This window comes from Eimeria acervulina, genomic scaffold, assembly GCF_000499425.1.
Source record: "Eimeria acervulina Houghton genomic scaffold, Eah_scaff244, whole genome shotgun sequence".
NCBI lineage: Eukaryota > Apicomplexa > Conoidasida > Eucoccidiorida > Eimeriidae > Eimeria > Eimeria acervulina.
In genome coordinates this window covers 6,176-27,452 of record NW_013548342.1, presented here as the reverse complement: position 1 = coordinate 27,452, position 21,277 = coordinate 6,176, and the positions used below count along the sequence as shown (strand labels likewise).

The following is a 21,277-nucleotide window of genomic DNA, read 5'->3' as shown; positions in this document are numbered from 1 at the left end:
CACTTGGGATGAGGCCTCGAGCCAACAACGACCAGCGCATGGTTTTCGCCCCTCACAGTCTCCATTGGGTGCCTCGTAAACAGTAGGCTTGATCTCCGAATTTCTTTGTCTTAAGCTATGCCGAGTTCGTAGAGTGCGCACACACAGCTGAACACAGAACACGCAGACAGTCCGCACACGACTATGGAGCCTTTCTATTGGCCCTTCTCGCTCACTTTTCTTTGTCTTCTTCTGCGTGCTTTTCAGCTGACGGTGTCCCGTGGGAATGATGCCATGCAGGGGCTGACTGAAAGCTGGATTGGCGGCGCGTGCTGAAGACAGAGACCAGGAGATCACTGTGCAGAGGGACTCGAAGGTCACAGGGGCTGTTGCAGTAGACACACCCGGGAAGGACGGGAGGGGTCGCTGCTGCAACGTGTGAGTCGATTCAGCAGCTCGGGAGATGACAAGGGAGACCCAAATGTTGCTAGATCTCTCCCTGCAATGAGAGGGAGGCCGCTGAACAGCTCACTTCTTGCCCTCAGCGTCGGCAGTTAAGGCCAGTAAATGTCATCGTAAGCCTCGCATACGTAGGGAAGATACAGAGAGGACAAAGGCAAGCTGACGAAGTGTTTCGAGGTATTGCTGCCTGCAGCGCTGCGGCCAGTTCTGCTCAGCCCGTAGGCGCGCGTAACGCGTCACACCGCCGGCCTCCCCTAGCCAAAACCAAAGAAAAGGATATCCTTTTCAAATAGCTTATATGATTAATTAGTGCATTTCAGGGCAAAATACTCCTGGGACTGGCAACGCCACCGTCCTCTTCAAGAGTCACTTTCAGCGGCGGCCGCATCCGCTGCGGCAGTGGGGCTTCTGAAGAACATTAGGAACCTCTCTAGGTTCGAATTAGTTGTGAAACAAGTCATAAGGACTTCTTTAAATGATATTTTTGCGAAAATATCGGCGAGTTATCAGAAAAGAATGTTGCGGGATGCTTCTCCTTGCTTGCCTGAGCACCCGCCCTCCGATGCACCACTGGTCCCTCTATCATCAGCCCCCAAGCCTGCAACCGCATTCTCGGCTTCTCCTGCTGCACAAGGCACAGAAAATTGGGAACTCTTTAAGTAGAAGTTGGAGCGTGTTGCCCTTTAGCAGGGCTACCTATTCACCTCGACACCCCCATGTCAGTGCGGCGTTCTGGTCCCGTCTGCACCGCCCTTTGACAGACGCATATATCTCCCTTCGCAGTCTACCAACTCGTGTATTTATATGAGATGGGGCGCCCGCACCTCGAGTCCCACGGTGCAGTGTAATGGGAACAGCAGAGGGTAAACACTCCCCTCTGCTGCTCTTATTACACTGCGTATGAATTATAAGCACCACCGAAGAGACACTTTTCAGCCCGCTCTAGCCCTCTCTTCGCCTCTTGCTTTTGTCTGTGGTGTCTGAGCCGCTGCGGGATTCCCAGCGTAAAGATGCGCACTGCCCGGTGTATATCGTATATGCATGGAAGGCAGCGGTTCTAAACCGTGTACGTCCACAACTCTGACCTCTAAACTTCAAAGCAGGAAGAAAAATAACATCTCCGCATCTCCGCAGCTGGATAGTTTGCTGCAGTGTCCTGGTTTTGCCTCACGGGCATGTCTGCACGATTATTTTTACTTATTTTTAGTAAAAATAATGATGCCATTATTTAATACCATCAGCATCAACAATAATTACTATTCGCCCTATCTCTCAGTGCCGCTTCTAGCTTATCTCTTAGGCTGTCTCCATTTATTGGCAGCTAATATACACTACTAAACTGGGCCACGCTGTCTCCTCTGCAGCCTTGAAGTCGCCGAGGTGGGCGCCAGCTGAGCTCTGATGCAACTCGAGATCTGCAGCCTGTAGATGCAGTTGCAAGCTTTGACATCTAGCAACACGGGCGCCACTGGACTATCAACACAGCTCGTTGCCTGCCAATGCTACACACTCCCATGCAGGCAAAGCCTCTCCCCAAGCCCTAAACCGCATTCTAACAAGCGCTGCATGCAAGGAGCGTAAGAGGACATGCGGAATACCTGGAGGGGGTCACGCAATTTTGCAAAGGAAGTTGCACAGTTGTAGCAGCGACTTTTGCTCTCGTAATTTAAGTTTATTATTCAGAGTTAGACTTTTGCTGAAAACAGCAAGAGAACAAAAACCAGGAGACAGGTGTTTGTTCCTTCAGCTGCACAACCAACCATTTGTCTGAATGTCTGTCCCTGCAGCCATTCGAAACGCTTTTGAGGTCTGAAGAGGAGACACCCAAGGGACCGTCTTATAGACAGTCACCGAATAGAAACCCCCCAGAAAACTGCCCTGGCCAGGGGACCCCAAGGCGGCTCTATAGGGGCCCACAGCGCTGCACATCTTCCTTCAGAGCCTCAAAGTGGTCAACAACTCCTTCAATCCTAGCGTTGCTGTGGCCCGAACGCCTGGCCAGCTGTCGCAGTCGCTTCAGTCCCTTCAAATCCAAGTCAGCAGCCACGTCCTGCGCTCGGTGAGCTGCAGTTTACGCATACCAGAAGCAACAGAAGAACCAGCAACAGCATCAGCAACAGGGATATCACGGCCGCACACATTGCTACAAAAGTAAAATAGCTGCAACAGAAAAGGCTGCAGCGGCGCCTGCAGCAGCATGTCCATCAGCAGCTGCAACATGAGCTGCAGCAATCGTGGTAGCAGCAGCCGCAGCAGCTCACCGAGCCTGGCCCACGCCTTGCTGTCGGTGATCTGACATCCCTCAAATGCCTCAAGGAACTTCAGCAGCTGCTCTCCCTGAAATTGAGCCGCCCCCCGTTGATGCGCAAAGAGCACCAACTGGTACACTACGCGGGGATCGACGAGCTGCGGCCCCACGCACGATCCCAGCACAGCGATCCCGTGTCTGCCGGCCTCTGCCCTCCCTTTCCTCCCCTCCCTCTCACGAACACACACATGCGAAGGGTCCTCTGAACAGTCTGCGGCTTAGCATGTACGAGTGTGGGTTCAATGCTTAGAGCTCAGCTCACCTGCAACTCAGCCAACGCCTCTGCTAAGGTAGCCACCATGCTGGTGTTGGTTGTATGATCAAGGCGAAGCAATCGGGTCTCCTCGCACAGCACTTCGAGCAGCACATCGGTGCATGCGCTGTGCAGCAACGCGCTGCTCCTTAGGCCCTCCTTTGCTGCTACAGCAACGGCGGCGGCTGCAGCGGGCACTGCAGCAGGGAAAGGAGGAGACTCCTTTCCTGTTGAACCCAACGCCGGCCCGGTGGCTTGCCCCACATCGGCTGCCCCGGAGGTAATCGGAGCATCAGTTGCTGTTTTTGCTCTTGCTGCTGCTGCTGCTTCTACGGGTGCTGCTGCTGCAGCTGGCTCAGCTCCTTGTGGATCTCCTTGTGAATACACCTGGGTTGGCTTGAGGATAGGGAGCAGCAGAGGCAGACACTCGAGAGGGACACTCTCTCTAAAGGGCAAATAGGCGCGGTGTCTGCTGCTGCTGCTGCTGCTGTTGCTGGGTCTCTTGTGTGGCGGCACAGAGAAAACTTTTGTGATTTCGGCGTCTTTCAAAGCTGTCCAAACAGCAGTAAGCCCCTGACACGCAAACAACACCACTTGCCGCTTGTCCGACTCGTCTACCAGCTAGTCTGCAGCTAGCTAGAAGCTAGCCGGCGCTTAATCAACAATTACTCAGCACATAGCCTGCAGCTAGACAGCAGATAGCCAGCAGCTTGTCAGCAGATAGATTATTGCTATCTTGCACGTGGCTCGCCTCCCCCCACGTACCTGCGCAGTAAGCGGGGCAGGGCAACTAAAGGCAGTAGGGCCGTCCATCGCACGAAGCGGTCCTTCCTCTCCTGTTGTTGCTGCTGCTGCTGCCGGGACTGAAGGCGGGGCGCGACAGACGAGTAGGAGAGTATACAGCAGACGAATGATCAGCGCTGAGTCACCGGGGGTGAGATCGGCAAACGACCTAATCAGCATGCACAGGTCGTGAGGTGTCACTACACCTACAACGGCGGCGGCAGCAGCAGCAGCAACAGAAACCGGGGCACTTGGCTCTGCCTCTGCAAGCGTTTTTTGTGTCAAACCCTGAATGGTACCATCGGGACGCCGCATGAGTTGAGGCACAACTGGAGAAGCAGAAGCAGAAGCAGCAGGAGCGTCTGGTGCTGCTGTTGCTGCTGCTCTCCGGTAGGGTGCAGCTGCTGCAGCGAGCGTCTGCCGCACGACGACCTCCAAGCGGTTGAGCACCTCCTCTTTGAGGCCCAAGATCTCGGCGGGCTTTAGGCGCTGTGCATACACCCCGACAAACAGTAGCAGCAGCAGTAGCAGTAGCCGCAACAATTTTGTGTGGTTGTCGCAGAAGCGGCGTTAGCCTCTTTCTGCATGCCCTTTTATTGCCGCTGCCTGTCATTGCATCAGCGGCAGCAGACCTTGACGAGCTTGGCAGTTGCTGTTGGTTTGCCGCTCGCCATGCTGGCAAAGATGGAGGTTTAAGGCCTAGCGTTTAGGGCTTAAGTGAACTGTCTATATTTAGACGGTGTATCAGCTGAAGCAAGCTGTGTTGCTGCACTGCTGCAGCGCACATGTTCCCTCCTCAGATGTGTGCCGTCCAGCTGCTGCTGTGTTGGCCCGTTGCTGTAGGGTTCAGGGTTTAGGGTTTATGGTTTGAGTACCTCAACACGCGCAAAGGCCCAGAGAATCATCGAGAGGTCCGCCAGACAAAGTCCCCTTGCCAGCCGCAGCGCCTCCGCCCCTGCAATAACCCCCCGAACCCTAAAGCCTAAACCCTAAACCCTAATCCCAAGCCCTTGGCCATATAACTAGGCCTATGAACCTGTTGAAGCACTCTGATGCAAGGGGTTTTGCCCTACTGCCAAACCTCCAGGGTTTCGGGTTTCTTCCTGCGCACCGATAAGGTCCCATACAGGGGGATGCGTCACCCCATTCTTCGCGAGGCCCCACGCACAGACAGCGAGTTGTTTGCCGCTCAGTTGCTGCTGCTGCAGCAGGGGCTGGAGGTGCAGCGCCAGCCGCCAGATAGCTGGGCTGTATCCTATAACGCCAAGCCTATGGGCAAGCAGCAACAACAGCAACCGCAGCAGCAACAGCAGCAGCTTGGTTGCATGATGCAATGGCTGCGGCTATTTTTTCTGTTTCTCCTGAGACAGAGGCCATTCGATCTGCCGTTTTCTCTTGCTGTTTGTGCAGCAGTTCTCACCGGTGAATGGTGAGATGTATGTGTGGGGCCTGCAGCAGCTCCTGCTGCTGCAGTGCAGCAGCAGCAAAGGCTCTAAACAAAGGACTCCGAAGGTCAAGGCGACGCCGCGTAGACAGCAAAGACAAAGCAGCCAGCCAGTCCCTTCGTTTCATTTTGCCTTTAGGCAACAGCAGCAACACCGCCAACAGCAGCAACACCAGCAACATCAGCGACAGCAGCAGTAGCGGAAGCAGCAGCACCCGCAGTGATTGTATTTGTAGGGCGCAAAACCACTATGATCATAGTCGCCACTCTGGCACGGCCAGAAGGCGGGAGGAAGCAGCAGCAGCAGCAACAGTCCTTGATACTGCACCAAGAAGAGCAGCACCCACAGCAACATCAGCACCTGCAGCAGCTTCAGCAGCAGAATGAGCAGCAAGAGCGCACCACTATTTTGTTCGCATGCCTTGAAGAAATCCTCCGCGTCTTTAAACGTCTCTAGGCCGTACGCCAGTGGGGTATCTGGGCTCCACCGCACTATCTTAGCAAACCGCCGCTGATGCTGCTGCCCAGGTTGCCGCTGTTGCTGCTGCGGCTGCAGGCACTGCTGCAACGTGTGCTGCAGCACCGGCTGCTGCTGTCGACCAGTTACACAGCTGCTGCAATTTATTACTGCGCATACGCAAGACCATGGGCATTGGCCAGCAAAAACAACACCTGCTGTTGCTGCACCGGCTGCTGCTGTTGCAGCCCTTGCTGCTGCAGCTCCTGCTGCAATCTTGCTGCATGTTGCAATGCCTTGGAAATTGATTATTGTGGTGGTACCCCTGAGGCTGCTGCAGCCCAAATACCTTGCTGATGCAGAAGCTACTGCTGCAGTTGTTCGTGCTGCAGCACGAGCAGCAACAGTAACAGCAGCATAATTGTAGGATGATCCTCTTGAAGGGAAACCGGCAGTCATCTGCGTCTCCACAGCAGCAGCAGCAGCTTCCTCTGTTCTCGCTGCTGCTGTAGCAGGACCGAGTGTCTTTGCTGATGTTTCTTCTGCTCCTTCCGTTTGTCTTGTTCGTGCAGATGCTGCGGCAGTTTCTGCTGCGGTTGCCGCTGCGGTTGCTGCTGCTGCTGCAGTTGCTGAGTAGTTCACTGCTCTTGTCCCCCCCCCCTTTTGACGCATGCAGCGGCATCTACAAAGGCAGCATGCATTGCTTGGGCATTTAGTTGAGTTGGCGGGGCCCCAGGGGGGCCCTAGGGGGGCCCTAAGAGGCTTGGGATTTCTTAGGGCCCTGGGCCCAGCAGCGGCCCAGAGTGCAGCGGCGGCGGCAATAGCACCAAAGTAGCTGCAGTGCAGGCCTACTTGGTACGAGAAAACAAGCATGCATTTAACTGTTTTTAGATTTTAATTGAGTTTTGAGACGACGAAGAGATGCGGTGAGAACAGGTGTGGGGCCCCTGAGGGGCCTCGCTGGGGCCCCCATGGGGTCTCGAGGGCCGCCGACCCTGCAGCAGCAACAGCAGCAGCAGCAGCAAAACTTCTAGTGAGTTTTACCTTGTTGCTTAAGTAATGGATCTCCTTCTGGGGTGTACGTATTCCGAGCCCGACGCTGCAGCACTGATAGCAACCACAACAGCAGCAGCAGCGGCATCAGCAGCAAGAGAGACTGAGGAAGTAGAAGGCTTCGTTTGTGCCTCAACAGCAGATCTCCTTCTGGGAGTTCGGGCTCTTCCTCTGATGCGTTCGCAAGGCCATCCAGACTTCAGATTGAAGCAGCGGGTGGCAGCGCAACGCATTGCAGCAACGGGGCAGCCGCTGCTGTGGCGGCAGCAGCAGCGACAGCAGCTGCTGCTGCTGTGGGGCCCAGGACTGGGCATAGGCTATGTCTCTGCTTCACCGGATCACTCCGCACAGGAGGGCTGATGTAGCAGCAGCTGCAGCAGCTGCTGCAACAGCAGCTGCAGCTACTTCTGCTGCTGGGAGGCCTTGCCGACCTGTGAAGCAGCAGTTGCTGCTGCGCTGCTCAGTGCGGAGGCAGCAGCAGCTGCAGCGTCAGATGCTGCTGCGGCAGCTTTTTCCAGGAGAAATCTCCTCTTGTTTGCCTAAGCAGCACTGTGTTGCCTCCCGCGCAGCTAGTTCAGCTGCTGCTGCGGTTGCTGCGCAGTATAGGGACGCGCAGCACCACTCGCCTCTACAGCAGCAGCAGCAGCAGCGCCTCACTGAAGAAGATGACTTCCCGTTTGCTGCAAACGCTGCCTGTTGGGGGCAGCCAAACCATCACTTGGATCTGCCTCCATGGGGACAGCAGTTGCTGCGCCAGCAACCGTATGCGCAGCAGCAACAGCAATTTCAGCATCACCACCAGATGCAACAACACCATATGCCGCAAAACGCGCTGCAACAAAGCCAGCTGCAGCAGAGCCAGCTGCAGCAAAGCCAGGTGAAGCAACACCAGCTTCCCAGCGATAGAGGGTTGCGGCCAGGACACATTGCAGCCTCTGGCGTGCACCAGCAACAGCAACAGCAGAAAGTTTATCAGCTGCAACAGCAACAGAAGCAGCAACAACAAGGGCAGCTGCAGCAGCAGCCGCATCCCTGGCAGTGGCAGGAAGAGGCTTCTCTTGAACAGTTCCTTCTCGACCTTCCCCAGCCGCCGCTCCATGTGTATCAGCAACAGCAGCAACAACAGCGGCAACAACAGAAGCCGCAACTCCAGCGACAGCATCGACAGCAGCAGCAGTGTATGCAGCGTGCCGCTGGCAGCGGCCCAAATAATTTCTCACCCGCAGGCGCAGCAGCGGAAGCAGCAGCAGCAGAAGTATCTGTGACAACAGCAGAAGTCACAGCGCTAGAGCAGCGGGAAGCAGCACCAATGGAAGCGGCAGCATCAGTATCGGCATCACCATCAGCAGCAGCAGCAGATGCTCCTTCCGCTTTGAAAGGCCTGCAGGAGCTGCGGAAAATGGGCAGTGCACAGCAGCGCCAGGTGTATATCCGGCTGCTGGGCAAGACGCAGGACCCTGCTGCGACGTCTGCAGCAGAAGCAGCAGCTGGAGAAAGTGCTGCTGCTGCTAAAACCCTGCAGCAGGAGGGGCAGCAGGCCCCTCCTGCTGCAGGGCTTTCGGCCAGCGTGCTGCTGTGTCTGCATGCTCTCGAGCTGGAAGCCATGCAGCAGGGGCTGCTGCTAGCAGACGTTCCTCAGGAGGAGCTGTTCACACACCTGCAGGCAGCGCAGCTGCCTGAAGAGCAGCAGCAGCATCAGCAGAAACAGCAGCAGCCGCTGCTCCTGAATGCAGAGTGGCTGCAGCGGCAAAAGGAAGCCGCCTACGGCGCGAACCCGTACCCCATTCCCCTTAGGTGGACGCAGCAAGACCTGCCGTCGAACCTTCCGCGGCAGCAACGGCAGCAGCAACAGCGGCAAGACCAGCAGCAACAGCAGCAAGACCAGCAATTGCAGCAGCAACAGCAGGAGGAGGAGCTGCTGCCATCTTGCTCGTCTGTCGATGAGGCTGTGAGTGTGTTGCGGAGGAGACAGGTCATCATAGAAGGCTGCATATGGAGGCGCCTGACAGCAGAGGTGCAGCAGCAGCTGCAGCAGCTAGCAGCAGCAGGCAGGGGAGGGGAGTCCGGCCCTGCTAAGAGGCTGTGGGTTCCCTGGGTGCACGACATGGCTAAACCCATTGCTGCGCTTCAGCATCGGCAGCGGCGAGTTGCTGCAGCAGCCGCTGCTGCTGCTGCTGCCCCTTCTGGCGACGCGGAAGCCGCCGTTTCCACTGCAGGAGCGGCAGCAGCAGCAGCAGCTGCTGCTGCTGCTGTTGCTGCTGATCTGGACAGCAATGAGGCCTGCTTACCACAGCAGCTCGACCCCGTTCTGCTAGCGGTTATTGCTGCACGCACGGTGCTGCAGCAACTGCTGCTGCCGAAGGCCACCGGTCCTACGGGGCCCACCAACAGGGGGCGTGAAAGTTTGACTGTTGCTTCTCCTTCGGCTGGAGCAGCAGCAGCAGCAGCTGCTGCTGCTGCTGCTTCGATTTCCGGAGGGCCGGAGCTGCAGCAGCGCCAAGCCCTCGTGACGCAAGTCGCAATGGCTATTGGAGATGCAGTGCACACGGAGGTGGCTGCTGCATTTCTTGAACGGCAGCAGCAGCAGCAGCAGCTAGGGCAGTGCTACCTGCCGCTCCGTAAGCAGCAACCGAAAAGGCAGCAACGCAGCAGCAGCGGGGCCGCAACTGCAGCACAAGGAGCAGCAGCAGCACCCGTTCTGCTGCCGAGGTGGCCCGCTAGAAAGCGTTTGGCTGTGGGGGGGCTGCTGCTGCAGCTACTGCTGAAGCATGCCATGATCGAGGCCCCTTACGCTGCAGCAAAAGAGGAGCTCTCGATAGAGCTGCAGCAGCACCGGGCGGAGCAGCAGCGCATACTCCTCAGCAGACGCCGCAAACAAGAGGAGGAGCAGCAAAAACAGCAGCAGCAGCAAAGGCACCAGCTGCAGCTGCACCAGCCCCGAACAACGCAAGCGCAAGAAGCAGCAGCGGCGATGGCCGTTTCTGAGTCCGCTGAGGACATTGTAGCATCGAAGGAAGCAGAAGCAGCAGCAGCTGCTGCTGTTGCTGAAGAAGAAGCAGCAATTGCAGCGGAATTGGCAGCAGATGGAGCGGCAGACTCTGGGGTTTATGTGCCTCTCGCCGGGAGAGCAGCAAAAGAGCTGCAGCACCTTGTAGCCTACAAATCTCGGCACGGCCACGACAAGGTCAGAAATGATCCAGGCTGGGGTTTAGGTACAGGGCATAGGGTTTAGGGTTTAGGGTTTAGAGTTTTTGGCTTAAAGTGGGCTGAACGCGGAAGGCATGGGAATTTAAAGCAGCTTCTTCCCTGAATTGTAGGTTCGCATCATGCTACTGCTTTGTGGCTGTCTAGGCTTATGGTTTAGGGTTTAGGGTTTAGGGTTTGTGCATGCAGGTTGAGTTGCCGGCCTTCCGGCACCGCGTGGTGTACTGCCCAAAGCGGCGGAAGAAATTTGGAATAATCGAAATGCGGCAGCTTTGCTTCGACCGCCTGACAGCTGTAGGCACTGGTCCTGAAGAAGCAGCAGCCGCTGCTGCTGCTGCTGCTGCTGCACGTTCTGCTGCAGAGGCGACCAGCACGCCGGCACCTTCCCTGGCGACAGCAGCAGCAGCAGCAACTGCTGCTGCTGCTGCTGCTGTTTCTGGCGCGCCAACTGATAGTAAAGGCGACTCTCCTCAAACTCCGGTCTCCTCAGGTGTAGGCGGCGCGGAAGCAGCAGCAGCGGCAGCGGCAGCTGCTGCTGCTACTGTCCGTACAGCAGCAGACCGTCTATCGTCTCCTTTCTGGCTGATGCTGAAACATGTTCCCATGCTGCTGCCTCCAGCCCCCTGGACATCCTATGGCAGCGGCGGCTACTTGATGTTGCGCACAGCGTTCGTGCGGAGTGTCTCCGATACAGACCCGGGCAGCAGCAGCAGCAGCAGCAGCAGCGATTGCAGCAGCAGCAGCAGCACCCCAGCATCCACGGACACAGTCCACGACTCGGAGGAGGCTCCAGCCGACTCCGATGTCGGGGGTGCGTATGCTGACGCAGCAGCCGGAACCAGCAGCAGCAGCAGCAGGAGCAGCAGCGGGGGGAAGAAGGCTGGACGCAGCAAGAAGGGCAGTGAGATCTACTTAGGCTGGGGCCCTCGTGCGAAGGCCTGTCAGGATTTTCGGGTGTACGACACTTCTACGGTTCGCACTGCTGTCTCCTTGTTGGGTTCTGTCCCTTGGCAAATAAATACAGAAGTTCTGAGGGTGCTGCAGGCCGCATGGGCAGCAGGAGAGGGCCTGGGCAAGATGCCTTCGCGCCACTCCGTGCCTATCGCCGAGCAGCTACAGCAGCACGAGGCGCAGCAGCAGCAGCAGCAGGGCGGCACCAGTACCAGCAGCAGCGAGAGCCGGTCGTTGTTGCTGCGGCATCTGCTGCAGCAGGAGACGCGCATGAAGAGCGAACGTCCTTCGTTTCTGTTGAAGCTGGAGACAGCTGAGAATTTCGGTGTCTGCTCTGCACTGTACTTTCCGCACAACATCGACTTTAGGGGCCGCTGCTACCCTCTGCCCCCCCACCTCAACCACATGGGAGACGACGTCTCCCGCGCGCTGCTGCGGTTTGCTCGCAGCAAACCGCTTGGAGACAGCGGCTGGCAGTGGTTGCGTGTACACCTGGCGAATCTCTTCGGCCACAACAAGGTCTCGTTTAAAGACCGACGCAGGTGGACAGACACCAGAATGCAGCAAATCCTCGCGGCAGCGGAGCAGCCACTGCAGCACAAGGAATTCTGGGCAGCAGCCGAAGAACCGTGGCAGGCACTTGCTGCAGTCTTGGAAATCGCATCTGCTGTCAAGTCGGGGGATCCTACGGCCTTCTGCAGCAAGCTGCCTGTACACCTGGACGGCACGTGCAACGGCCTGCAGCATTATGCAGCTCTCAACCGAGACCTTCGGGGGGGAGCAGCTGTAAATCTCCTACCGGCGGAGACACCGCAAGACGTCTACTCCCTTGTGCTGCAGGTGGTCAAGCAAAACGTACACCGCATCGCCAGCGGCTGCACGGACACCGTAGGAGCAGCAACAGGAGCAGCACATGGTGCAGAGACGCAGGCCGAGCAGCAGCAACAGGGCAAAGGGAAGAAGCGGAAGCAGGGGCGCGTGTCTGCTGCGCAGCAGCGGCAGCAGGAGCAGGGGCCACCGCCGCAGCAGCAAGAAAGGCGGCGGGAGCTGGCGCGTTTGTGCGAGGTGCACGGGGTGCTGCAGCGGTGTGTGGTGAAGCAGACAGTGATGACCGTTTGCTATGGAGTGACAGCATTGGGAGCAAGGGATCAAGTGCTATCGCAGCTAGAAGACCTGCTGGGGGGCCGTGTGCGGCCTGAGGTGCTGCGGGAGTTGGGAGGGTTCTTGTCGCGAGTTGTGCTGCAGTCCATTGGGGAGTTGTTTCGAGGGGCGATGCAGACAAAGAAGTGGCTGGATGCAGTTTCTGGTGTATGTACAGCTGCAGGGGTCCCCGTGGCCTGGGAGGTCCCCGCAATAGGGTTGCTCTGTGAGCAGCCCTACCGCTCGCTGCAGCAGCAGCAAATCCGCTCCGCGCTGCAGCGCCACACGCTGCACGTGTCAGGAGACTGTGCGCCTGTGAGCAGATCGAAGCAGCGGCTGGGGTTCCCCCCCAACTTCATTCACAGCCTCGATGCTGCGCACATGATGCTCACGGCCTTGGAGTGTATAGGCACCCGTCGCATTGACATGGCCGCCGTACACGACTCCTACTGGGCCCATGCGGGGTGTATAGACACCTTGGCCACGGCTCTTAGGCAGCAGTTCGTAGCCCTGTATCAGCACAACCCCCTTCAGTCTCTCTATGACAGTGTTAGACTCAGACTGCCTCAACAAGCAGCGCACCTCCCCCCTCCCCCACCTAGGGGACAGCTGGACCTTCGCCAGGTCCTACACAGCCCCTACTTTTTTCACTAAGGTGCACCCACACCTCGAGCAGCTGCAGCACGGGATGTTTCACGTGCTGCTGCTGCTGCGCCGGCAGCGGCGGCGGCGCCAACAGCATCAGCAAACTTTGCGGAGGGCTAGCTGCTCTGTGTCTGCCCCTGCATGCAGCAGCAACAGTAGCAGCTGAATCTTTTCTCGGAAATGCTACGGGGACCGCTGCAGCGTCTGAGAGATGGTAGTTCCTTACCTCATATTAATCAAGATGGGATAACAAACAACAGCTCTGGATTTCGACTTGCTTGTTTGCTGCTCTCGTCTAGCTCGGATTTGCTGCTCTTTTTTTTCCTGTCTAGACATGCATTGCACTCACAGCAACTACTGCAACAAGAAAAGCAGCGCATGACGCAAGGGCCTCGTTGCGGCTGCCTACTCTGATGAGGGCGTGGTGCTGCATGCAGCAGCAGACGCCTCACTTGCTGCATCAGGGGCTGCGGATATCGAGCAGCAGCTCCCTGACCCAGCAGCTGAAATTCCAGGCCGAGACGCTACGAAGCACCAGCGCTTGCAGCGGTTGTTGCTGCTGCTGCTGCTGCAACAAAACCCTCTCAGCTTCTGTTTTGTTCTAATTGACGTTTTAACCAAATGAAAACCAATCTAAGGGCTGCATCGGCCCTACACCAGCCCACCTGCTGGCTTCTGTTTCACCAGGCAAGTCCTGGAGGAAGGCAGCAGCAGCATCCGCAGCAGCAGAAAGTGCAGCAAAGGCAGCAGCAGAGCGCCAGCTGTTACAGGAGGCAAAGCAGAGTTCCTCTGCTGTCTGTAGCTGCGGCTGCTACACTGGCCGCTACACTGGCCGCTACTGCTGCTGCAGCAGCCAGCCGTTCAAGGACAGCACAACGGCCTTCTGCTGATATTTTCTAGTGGCTGACAGCAGGCAGCAGCACCAGAAATAGCAGCCGCTGCAGTCAATATGGAGTACGTAAACCGTTTCGCTGCAACAGCACTACCGCGTGGCACTCCACCGCCTCGCTACGACCTACAGGCCCTATGCCTTCTCCTGTCTTTGCTTTTATAGAGACTTGGGTGCTGCTGATGCCTAGGGCTGCTGCTAAGTTTTCAATCATCTGCTGCTTCTTGCTGCCGATGCGGGGGCGCTGCAACAGGAGGGTCACGTCCAGCTGCGCTACAGTGTACCCTGCAGAAGCAGCAGCAGCTGCTGCTGCAGCAACGAAGTCCTTAGAGTTTCGGCCTTTGTTTTCTGCTGCTGTGTCAGGGAACTGTTGCCCTATGTCTGCAGCCCCTGCTGCAGCGAATATGGCGTCTGCTGCTGCATGCAGCACCACGTCTCCATCAGAGTGCGCTATCACACCGAGGGCGAAGTTGCTGTTGCTGGTGTTGCAGCTGCTGCTGCTAGCCGTGGCTGCGCCGCACCGCCACAGGCGCCTCAGGCCTAAAGAGGCAGCTGACAGCAGCCGGCGCCCGCCGTAAAAGGCAGCAGTAGCTGCTGCTTCTGCTAACTCTATTGCCTTCGGTTGTTGACGACTGGCTGCAGCAGCTGCTGCTACTTTTGCTGCTGCTTCTGCCGCCTCGGAGGCAAAGGAGACGCCCGCGAGCACTAGGGGGCCTAAAAGCAGCAGAGAACACGGGCCAGTTGATTACCACATGTTGCATTTATTTACCGTCTTAATACTGTATTATAAAAAGAAAAATAAGGTGCGGAAAATGATACAAAATGCAAGCAACAACACTTCAAGTAACCATGAGAACATTCTCCTAAAATATTGGGAGGCAAAAGGTACTACTGCAATGAATTGATAAGTTAAAAATTTAATTTATAAAGAAGAAAGCATTGAGACCCGAACGTTTTTGGTATTCAAAGGAAAAGCATCAACAAACTCACCAATTAGTCGCGAGCCCAGCATGTTAATAAACAACGCATATATATATATATATATATATATATATATATATATATATATATGTTAGAGGCTGTATTATGTAATAGTAGTTAACAATAATAACTGTTGAACAGCAAATTAAGCAAGCACTCTCAGTAATGATAATATCAATAAGGTACTGCTATGTATGTATCTTCATACAAAATAATTATTAGATATATACAATAGAAAATTCTATTTCGTTTAGTGTAATATGTGCCTTTTATTTGCATCTATTAATTAACACCCTAAGGGGCTCGTTAGTAATGAATCTTTAATCTTACAGTTTCACTAACAACTGCAGCGCCAGCAAGCGAGAATGCCCGCATATAGCACCAGCAGCTACAGAATGAAGAGGGGAGCAGCTATGCATGCAGCAGCGGCGGCAGAGCCATACCACAGGAGGAGACGTGGCAACAGGGCAGCAGCAGCAACAGCAGCAGTGGCAGCAGAAGTAGAAACAGCAGAAACAGCAGCAACCGCTGACCTGTGATAATCTTGGGATCCATTGACAGGCGGTGCATGTCGTATCCATGACCGATTCGAAACGGCAAGTGTGGTGCTGTTGCTGCTGTTGCTGCTGTTCCTGGTGGCGCTGCAGTTGCTGCTGAGTTATCTGCAGCAGCCTGGAGTGCGGCTACCCTCGTTGGAGCTGCTGTAGCTGCCACGGAAGCTGCTGCTGCTGTATGCACTGCTGTTGCTCCCGCAACAAGAGGTCGTATGAATGCAGTCAATGACCCTCGTTGCTGTAGGTGCCGCTGCTGTGGCTGCTGCAGGCGCTGCAGGCGGCACACCAGATGAGATTGAAGAGACCCCTTTAAAAAGGCAGGACTGCTTATCGGGAATGTTACTACTGCTGCTGTTGCTGCTGCTGCTGCAGGAGACTTCCTGTTACCGGAGAGGGAGCTACAGAGAGCATACCGCAGCACGTGCAGCTGCATCAGAGCTAACAGCAGCAAACGTAGACGCATGAAACCCATTTTTGTCGGGTTCGGCAAGGCAGGAAAAGTACGGGAGGCGACAACAATCACAGCTCAAGCCCTTCTGGGTCGCTCCCACCGCAGCTGCTCCAGCGAGCAGCAAGATCCAGAACCAGCAGCTGTCTTCTCCTGGAAACTCGAGCTTCCCAGATCAACATATGTTGCAGCAAGCGCGCAGCAACGGACCAGGTCTAAGACTGTCGCCAGAGGCGCAGCAGGAGCAGCACACCGCTGCTCCTGCTGCTGCAGCGGTTGCAGCCAACTCCCTACGCTGCAGCAAGGGCCGTCGTCGTTGTTGGAGCTGCAATACCATGGGATGAATTTGTTAAAACAGGAGAGTAGCAGGAAACGAACCCAACGCAGGAAGGATTGCAAGACAAAAGGCATCGCACAGGGTCACATCACCCCCCAAGCCCCTGGGCCTCCTCACTACGGAGCCAACAAAAATATTAGCAGCAGCTCAACATGTTAAGAAGAGTTTGACTAAAAAGAAAAACAAATTAATATAAAGCAAAGGGAGTTTTTAAGCGGAGGAAGACGGACGTTCTAACTGCCCTCTAAATATGCCGGCTGGCCCGCCCGAGACTAACGCCCATCATTATGTCTTTTCTTCTTTGGCGCCCAACAGTTGATAAAAAAAAAAATAATTATTCGATGTTCTTTCACCTTTATTTATATTACTGCTCTTGTTGTGTGTGTTTTACACTTCCTTCGTGGTCACCGTCGTTCCATACTCGGAAGCATTCCCTGTGTTGAATCTCTATGCAAGTGCAGTATACGTGTTCTGTATGCAACTGCTGCATGCATTTCTACGTGAGAGCAGGCCTGCTACTGAGGTCTCCTTCAGTGACTAAGGGCCTGTTCAGTGCTTAACAATTCTACGCTGTTTCACTGCGTGCTCCAAGAGAGCGCCGTGTGCAACGAGAGTCCTCGGCATTAGCCGAAGTGTAGCACTGTATCATGCTCTGTGTGGCATGGGGTGCCTAAATTCAGTTTGTCGAACCTGCTCGCTCGCCATTCGGCTTCGGGGGGGAAAGTAAGCACCTAAAATAGAGTACAGTGCTATCGCGCGCACCCGAGGCGCTTGGGTACGTCTGTAGGCATAGAGCTGCCTTGCAGCAGGGTTGCAGTAAGGGGTGTGCTGCCGCTTCTGATAGGCCACCTCCACTCTTCATTAACCTCGTGATTTTTGCCCCTTAAGCGTAGGACACCCAGAGGGTGAACGGGAAGCCTTTTGCCGGGCTGTCACCATTTATTTTGTTTCTGCTGCAGCTCTTGACGGTCCTCGGCTAAGGCCGAGACTCTCTTCAAACTTAGTATCGCCGCATAGTAGATAATGACGGTGGTGAACAGCAAATCTAATCACCACAGCTGGGCGACATTGTGCGTGGGACTGGTTTGTCGTGAAGGTTCTTTACTAACAAGGCAGAAAACGAAATACATTGATAAACTCACTGAAGTAGTTGGCGAGAAATCGCCCGCCTTTTCCTCTTTGCAAAGAGGATATTGATCGATATCTGCTGTCTGGTGTGAGGCGGCCAATGGCTTGGAAACAAGAGAGTGGCCTCTTATGGTGATACGTGAAGCGCTGACTCAGCAAAATATACATTTAATCATCCTCTTGTACTGCCGGTTTGAGCGAGACGCGCAATCATGCCTGGTCATGGGAGGGTCAGCATAACAGTGGAGCGGGTGGGCGGCATCTTTTGGTGCCCTGTGATGGGCCGTTCAGCCGAGGACTATGCACTCACTTGTCCAGGATGTCAGCTGCTAGAACCCCAGAACACTCTCAAGCCCAAGCTGTTCATAAACGGGCCTACAAGGATATCACAATGGATTCCAATGCTGGCTGCTAGAAGCTCTGATGGCATTTACATTTTATGCATAGATCCAGCAAATATGCCCATTTCACCCCCTGTTGGAGTCCAATACAAGAAGAAGAACCGGCCCAGTTAATTATGGATTTGTTCTGGAAGCTCATTGGTTTTTCGAAAATCACCATCACGGGCAGGGACCCGAGGATTGTTTGCACCTCTTGACGCAAATTCAAGACGTGGCGTGGGGTTGAAAATTACATGACAACCGTGGACCTCTAAAAGTAAAAGAGTCAAACTGAGCGCACTAACCGCACTCTTGTGGAACAGGTTTTGACTTTTTATTTGGAGAACCCCGTCAAAATTCCTCAATTTATGGCCTTCTTCCAAATGGGTTGCCAATACAACAGTGCATACCTCAACCACTTGTTCTCCTCTACCAATATTGTATATCGAACGATTTTTGTTAGAGCCGGCGTTGAACCTGCTTGTTGGAAGCGGTTTTCGTACGTCCCCCGCTGCAGACTTCTACCCGCAGCTTGAAGTAGCTCGGAAATGTGTAGAGACAGCACAGGGACGCAAGGCAAGAAACTACGAAAAAGGAAGCTACGCATTCATTCACAATCCAGGCGGCGTGTTGCTAGTGGATTCGCATGCCCCGCGAAATTGCAAGAGGGCAATGTTTTCCATACATTGGATAGAGTAGCGAACAGTGTTATCAACTGCCACCACCAGTCAATCATATGTGTACCTATTCTGGTGCACACTCAATACATACACGCTTAAGCCAGCGCAAAACCCTGGAAATAGCCCTAAAAATTTTAAAGAATAACTTATTATTCATGCTCCGGTCCAATCCTCGTAAAGGAGGAAGAAATAATAATTATTTTGCCAATGCGGTCAACGCCCCGATTACAGGGCCAGTCACAGCCAGCCCCACCCAACCCTGCGTAGCTGCCGAGCACTCTTAGCCTGGTGGCCTTATTTCCTGCCTACAGTGGCTTGATGTTTTTCTAGTAATATAGTATTTGTACTGTATCTGCCGAAAAGATCTGTGCAGGTCCAATTTGAATGGCATTGTAGTGCTTGTGCACTACCGATAGGGGCCTTCTCGTGTTCGTTGTCGTGCCATCGCATTGGATTACACTGTAGACTTAGCCCGAACAGTTGGCCTTCCAAACCAATTTGGGATATCATGGCCAATTCGTTGAATTTTTCTCATAAATAATAGGCAACACCATGCGCAAAGAGAGCAACTGGAAAAGGCTGAGATCCTGGACACGCATATCGACGCGCACTCGAACATACGTCACAGAAAACGAGAATACTGAATTAAATGGAGAAGCAACAAAATTCCTGAGCGTGTTTCGCCCATAAGCGCAAACCACCAAATTCCTTAGGGACGTCCTAGAGGCCCCTGGGCTCAGCAGAGGCGAATGCAAAGGTGGGCAAGCGCAGCGCAGCGTAACTTTGGGCCGCTCAGAGCCCTGCGTTAATAATTGCACTATCATGCACTATCATCTGCATAGATGCCATCATGAAAATACACGAATACTCTTTATGTGGAATAATTATTTGCCTGCTGTGATTTGAGGCCCTCCCTCTACCTATGGCAAGTTCGGCGGAGCCTCTGACAACATTTACAGTTTTTCGCACGGTAGAACTTCTGGGTTTTTCCAGAACCCTTGGCTCACGAACGCAATGCTGTGCACCGGCAGGTGTTCACACCGTACTTTCTATTAGGTTGGGATGCAGATCTTAAAATGCGATTCCGAACACAAGCGGACGTAAAAGGGCGCAGTGGTGAGCTCTGGCTGGCCTGTACTCCCGCAGCGGCATGCGGCCAGCAACAGCAGGAAAAGTGATGGGCATTGGCTGGCACCATCTGTGCCTTTTGCGCTTTTTCTTTCTCTGCGGATTCTGGCGCTCCCTTGCGCACTGATTGCCCTGCATATCCAGTGTTGGGCATTAAGTCGCACGAGGGCATGAGCCGCTGTGGAGGGAAGGGGGGAGCAGGCACATCATGGTTTGTCCGGAGTTGATACGCTCATTTCTACTTGCATGCATGCTGGCTAGTGAGGAACGAGAAAGGTGCTAACATTTGCCCACAATGTTAGTACATGCAGCAAAGGACGATTGGTTGTGCTCGCACGTGCGGTTTCTGTGCAACAGGGCCAGCAGCAAGACGTCCTGCAAAGAGTTCCGGGGAGCCTCCTTTCTGCACGATCCCCAGGCTCTTGCGCTGGTGTGCTCTGGACGCCTGAAGGCTGAGAACGAGAAAGTTTTTCGTATTTCGGCTCTACTGCAGCCCGTAGTGGCCTCCGGCTCAGGGCGAGGATTGTCATTACAGCTTAAGTTATGTTTGTTCGGGAAGAGTCTCGTGCATGGTTGCAGCTGGCGTTGTCTACACTGGAGAAGTTGCAACAGGGAATGTTGTCGGGAGGCACAGACAAACGCTCTCCCCTCCAGCTCGCGGAGTTTGAGCAGTTTTGCTCAGAAAACCTGGCAGCGGGACGATGGATAGTTGCGCACGAGGAGAAACTTTGAAGAATTTGATCTCCCAACAGCTTCCCTACATCTAAAGTGAATTTCAAACTCCCTCGCTATGGAAGTTTCTGACTGAATAGCTGGCTCTCCGCCTCGACTGCTCGGGAGTAGGCACAGCAGCAACAGCGCGTTCTCACGTTGTTGCTGCAGCATCCGTAGGGCCTGTTCGCTGTTGCAGGTTTAACAGCTATTTTTTGCTGCTGCTGGTGGAGCTTTGCCTGAGAAGACTGTTTTGTCTCTTGCTGGCAGTGGAGCCCTGGCGAATGGGTGCTGCTGCGAAACCAGTCTTCTCCGTAGCAGAGGCCATGCGGGAAGGGGTCTGCATATACTCTCTTGACGGTCTAGGTGTAAGTTTCTTGTTTAGAGGGCCATCACCCATCACTGGTGGGAATCCTGCTACTGCTCCCTCGTTAGAAAAGTCCCCTGCTTGCCGCTCATCAGAGCTAAACATGCTACCGCTGCTATTGCTGCTGTCGTTACCAGTATCCGTCGTTCTTGCATCCAAGCCCACTTCCCCAAGTGTCGGTGGGTCTGTCGTTGCTGTACCGGTTGTTGCTGCACTGCGAGGCGAGGCTGCCCGTCTCCTCCTTCCATAGGGGCTGGCTCTCCGGCGTCTAGAAAAGGCAGGCGAACGACTGCCTGAACATCACGCGGCGGCGCATTGACTTAATCAAGCTAACTTTCCAGACAACGTGAATGTTCACAAATTTTCTAGCCCTTACCATGGCATCTAGCGCTGCTTCAAATGTGAACAAACTATATAATGTCATCCCTCGAAACATGTTCAGTGCGTGAGAAAAAACTTGAAACAGGTATCTACCCGTCTAGCCAGAAGTGTAGGGGCTGCTGCAGACGCCACAGCATGGTAGCAGGGTCATGACAAATATATAGATAGCTCGAGTAATAGTTCCGGGCAAAGCCTCAACCGAGGTCGCCGCTATGGCTAGCAATGCATGCTTTTCTTATAAGACCCTGCTACTATTCCGTGGAGTCAGCAACAGCATCAGCAGCCGTTGCAATTCTGAGTAGAAATCTAGGTAACTAGTTCAAACTTTTCCTACCCGCACTGGTAAATCCTAGACTCGAAAGAATTGGGGATATACATGAGGAAACTACGAATTTGACGAGGGCGTGTGCGAACCGAGAGAGATGACACAGAAAGCTGCCTTTATAGTATTTCTCGCTACGGGTTTAGAGACTGCCGAAAAAGGGCAAGTGCCCCGCCAGCCAGAGTAGAGCAGCGGTGTATGTATAGTCCAGCTTCCGATGTGACACGCCTTGACGATTCAACGATAAGTGCTAATTATGGGACGTTAGTTAGGGACGGGACTGACTTCGTGA

General features: G+C 54.6%; 3 protein-coding genes across 3 annotated transcripts; 1 reads left to right on the top strand and 2 right to left on the bottom strand.

Annotated features, from left to right (window-relative positions):
* Positions 1-2,344: 2,344 nt before the first annotated feature.
* On the bottom strand, positions 2,345-5,357 carry EAH_00028020 (hypothetical protein, conserved; the record flags this gene model as incomplete). Its single annotated transcript, XM_013392688.1, has 7 exons — positions 2,345-2,505; positions 2,703-2,847; positions 3,012-3,575; positions 3,768-4,274; positions 4,661-4,740; positions 4,897-5,054; positions 5,206-5,357. 7 exons carry the CDS (start codon positions 5,355-5,357, stop codon positions 2,345-2,347), a joined length of 1,767 nt encoding a protein of 588 aa, XP_013248142.1.
* A 1,701-nt stretch (positions 5,358-7,058) lies between these two features.
* On the top strand, positions 7,059-12,688 carry EAH_00028010 (DNA-dependent RNA polymerase, putative; the record flags this gene model as incomplete). Its single annotated transcript, XM_013392687.1, has 2 exons — positions 7,059-9,923; positions 10,133-12,688. 2 exons carry the CDS (start codon positions 7,059-7,061, stop codon positions 12,686-12,688), a joined length of 5,421 nt encoding a protein of 1,806 aa, XP_013248141.1.
* Positions 12,689-13,623: 935 nt separating this feature from the next.
* EAH_00028000 (2C-methyl-D-erythritol 2,4-cyclodiphosphate synthase domain-containing protein, putative) lies at positions 13,624-15,888 on the bottom strand (the record flags this gene model as incomplete). The annotated part of the gene is made up of 3 exons (XM_013392686.1): positions 13,624-14,282; positions 15,083-15,541; positions 15,762-15,888. 3 exons carry the CDS (start codon positions 15,886-15,888, stop codon positions 13,624-13,626), a joined length of 1,245 nt encoding a protein of 414 aa, XP_013248140.1.
* Between the last annotated feature and the right edge of the window lie 5,389 nt (positions 15,889-21,277).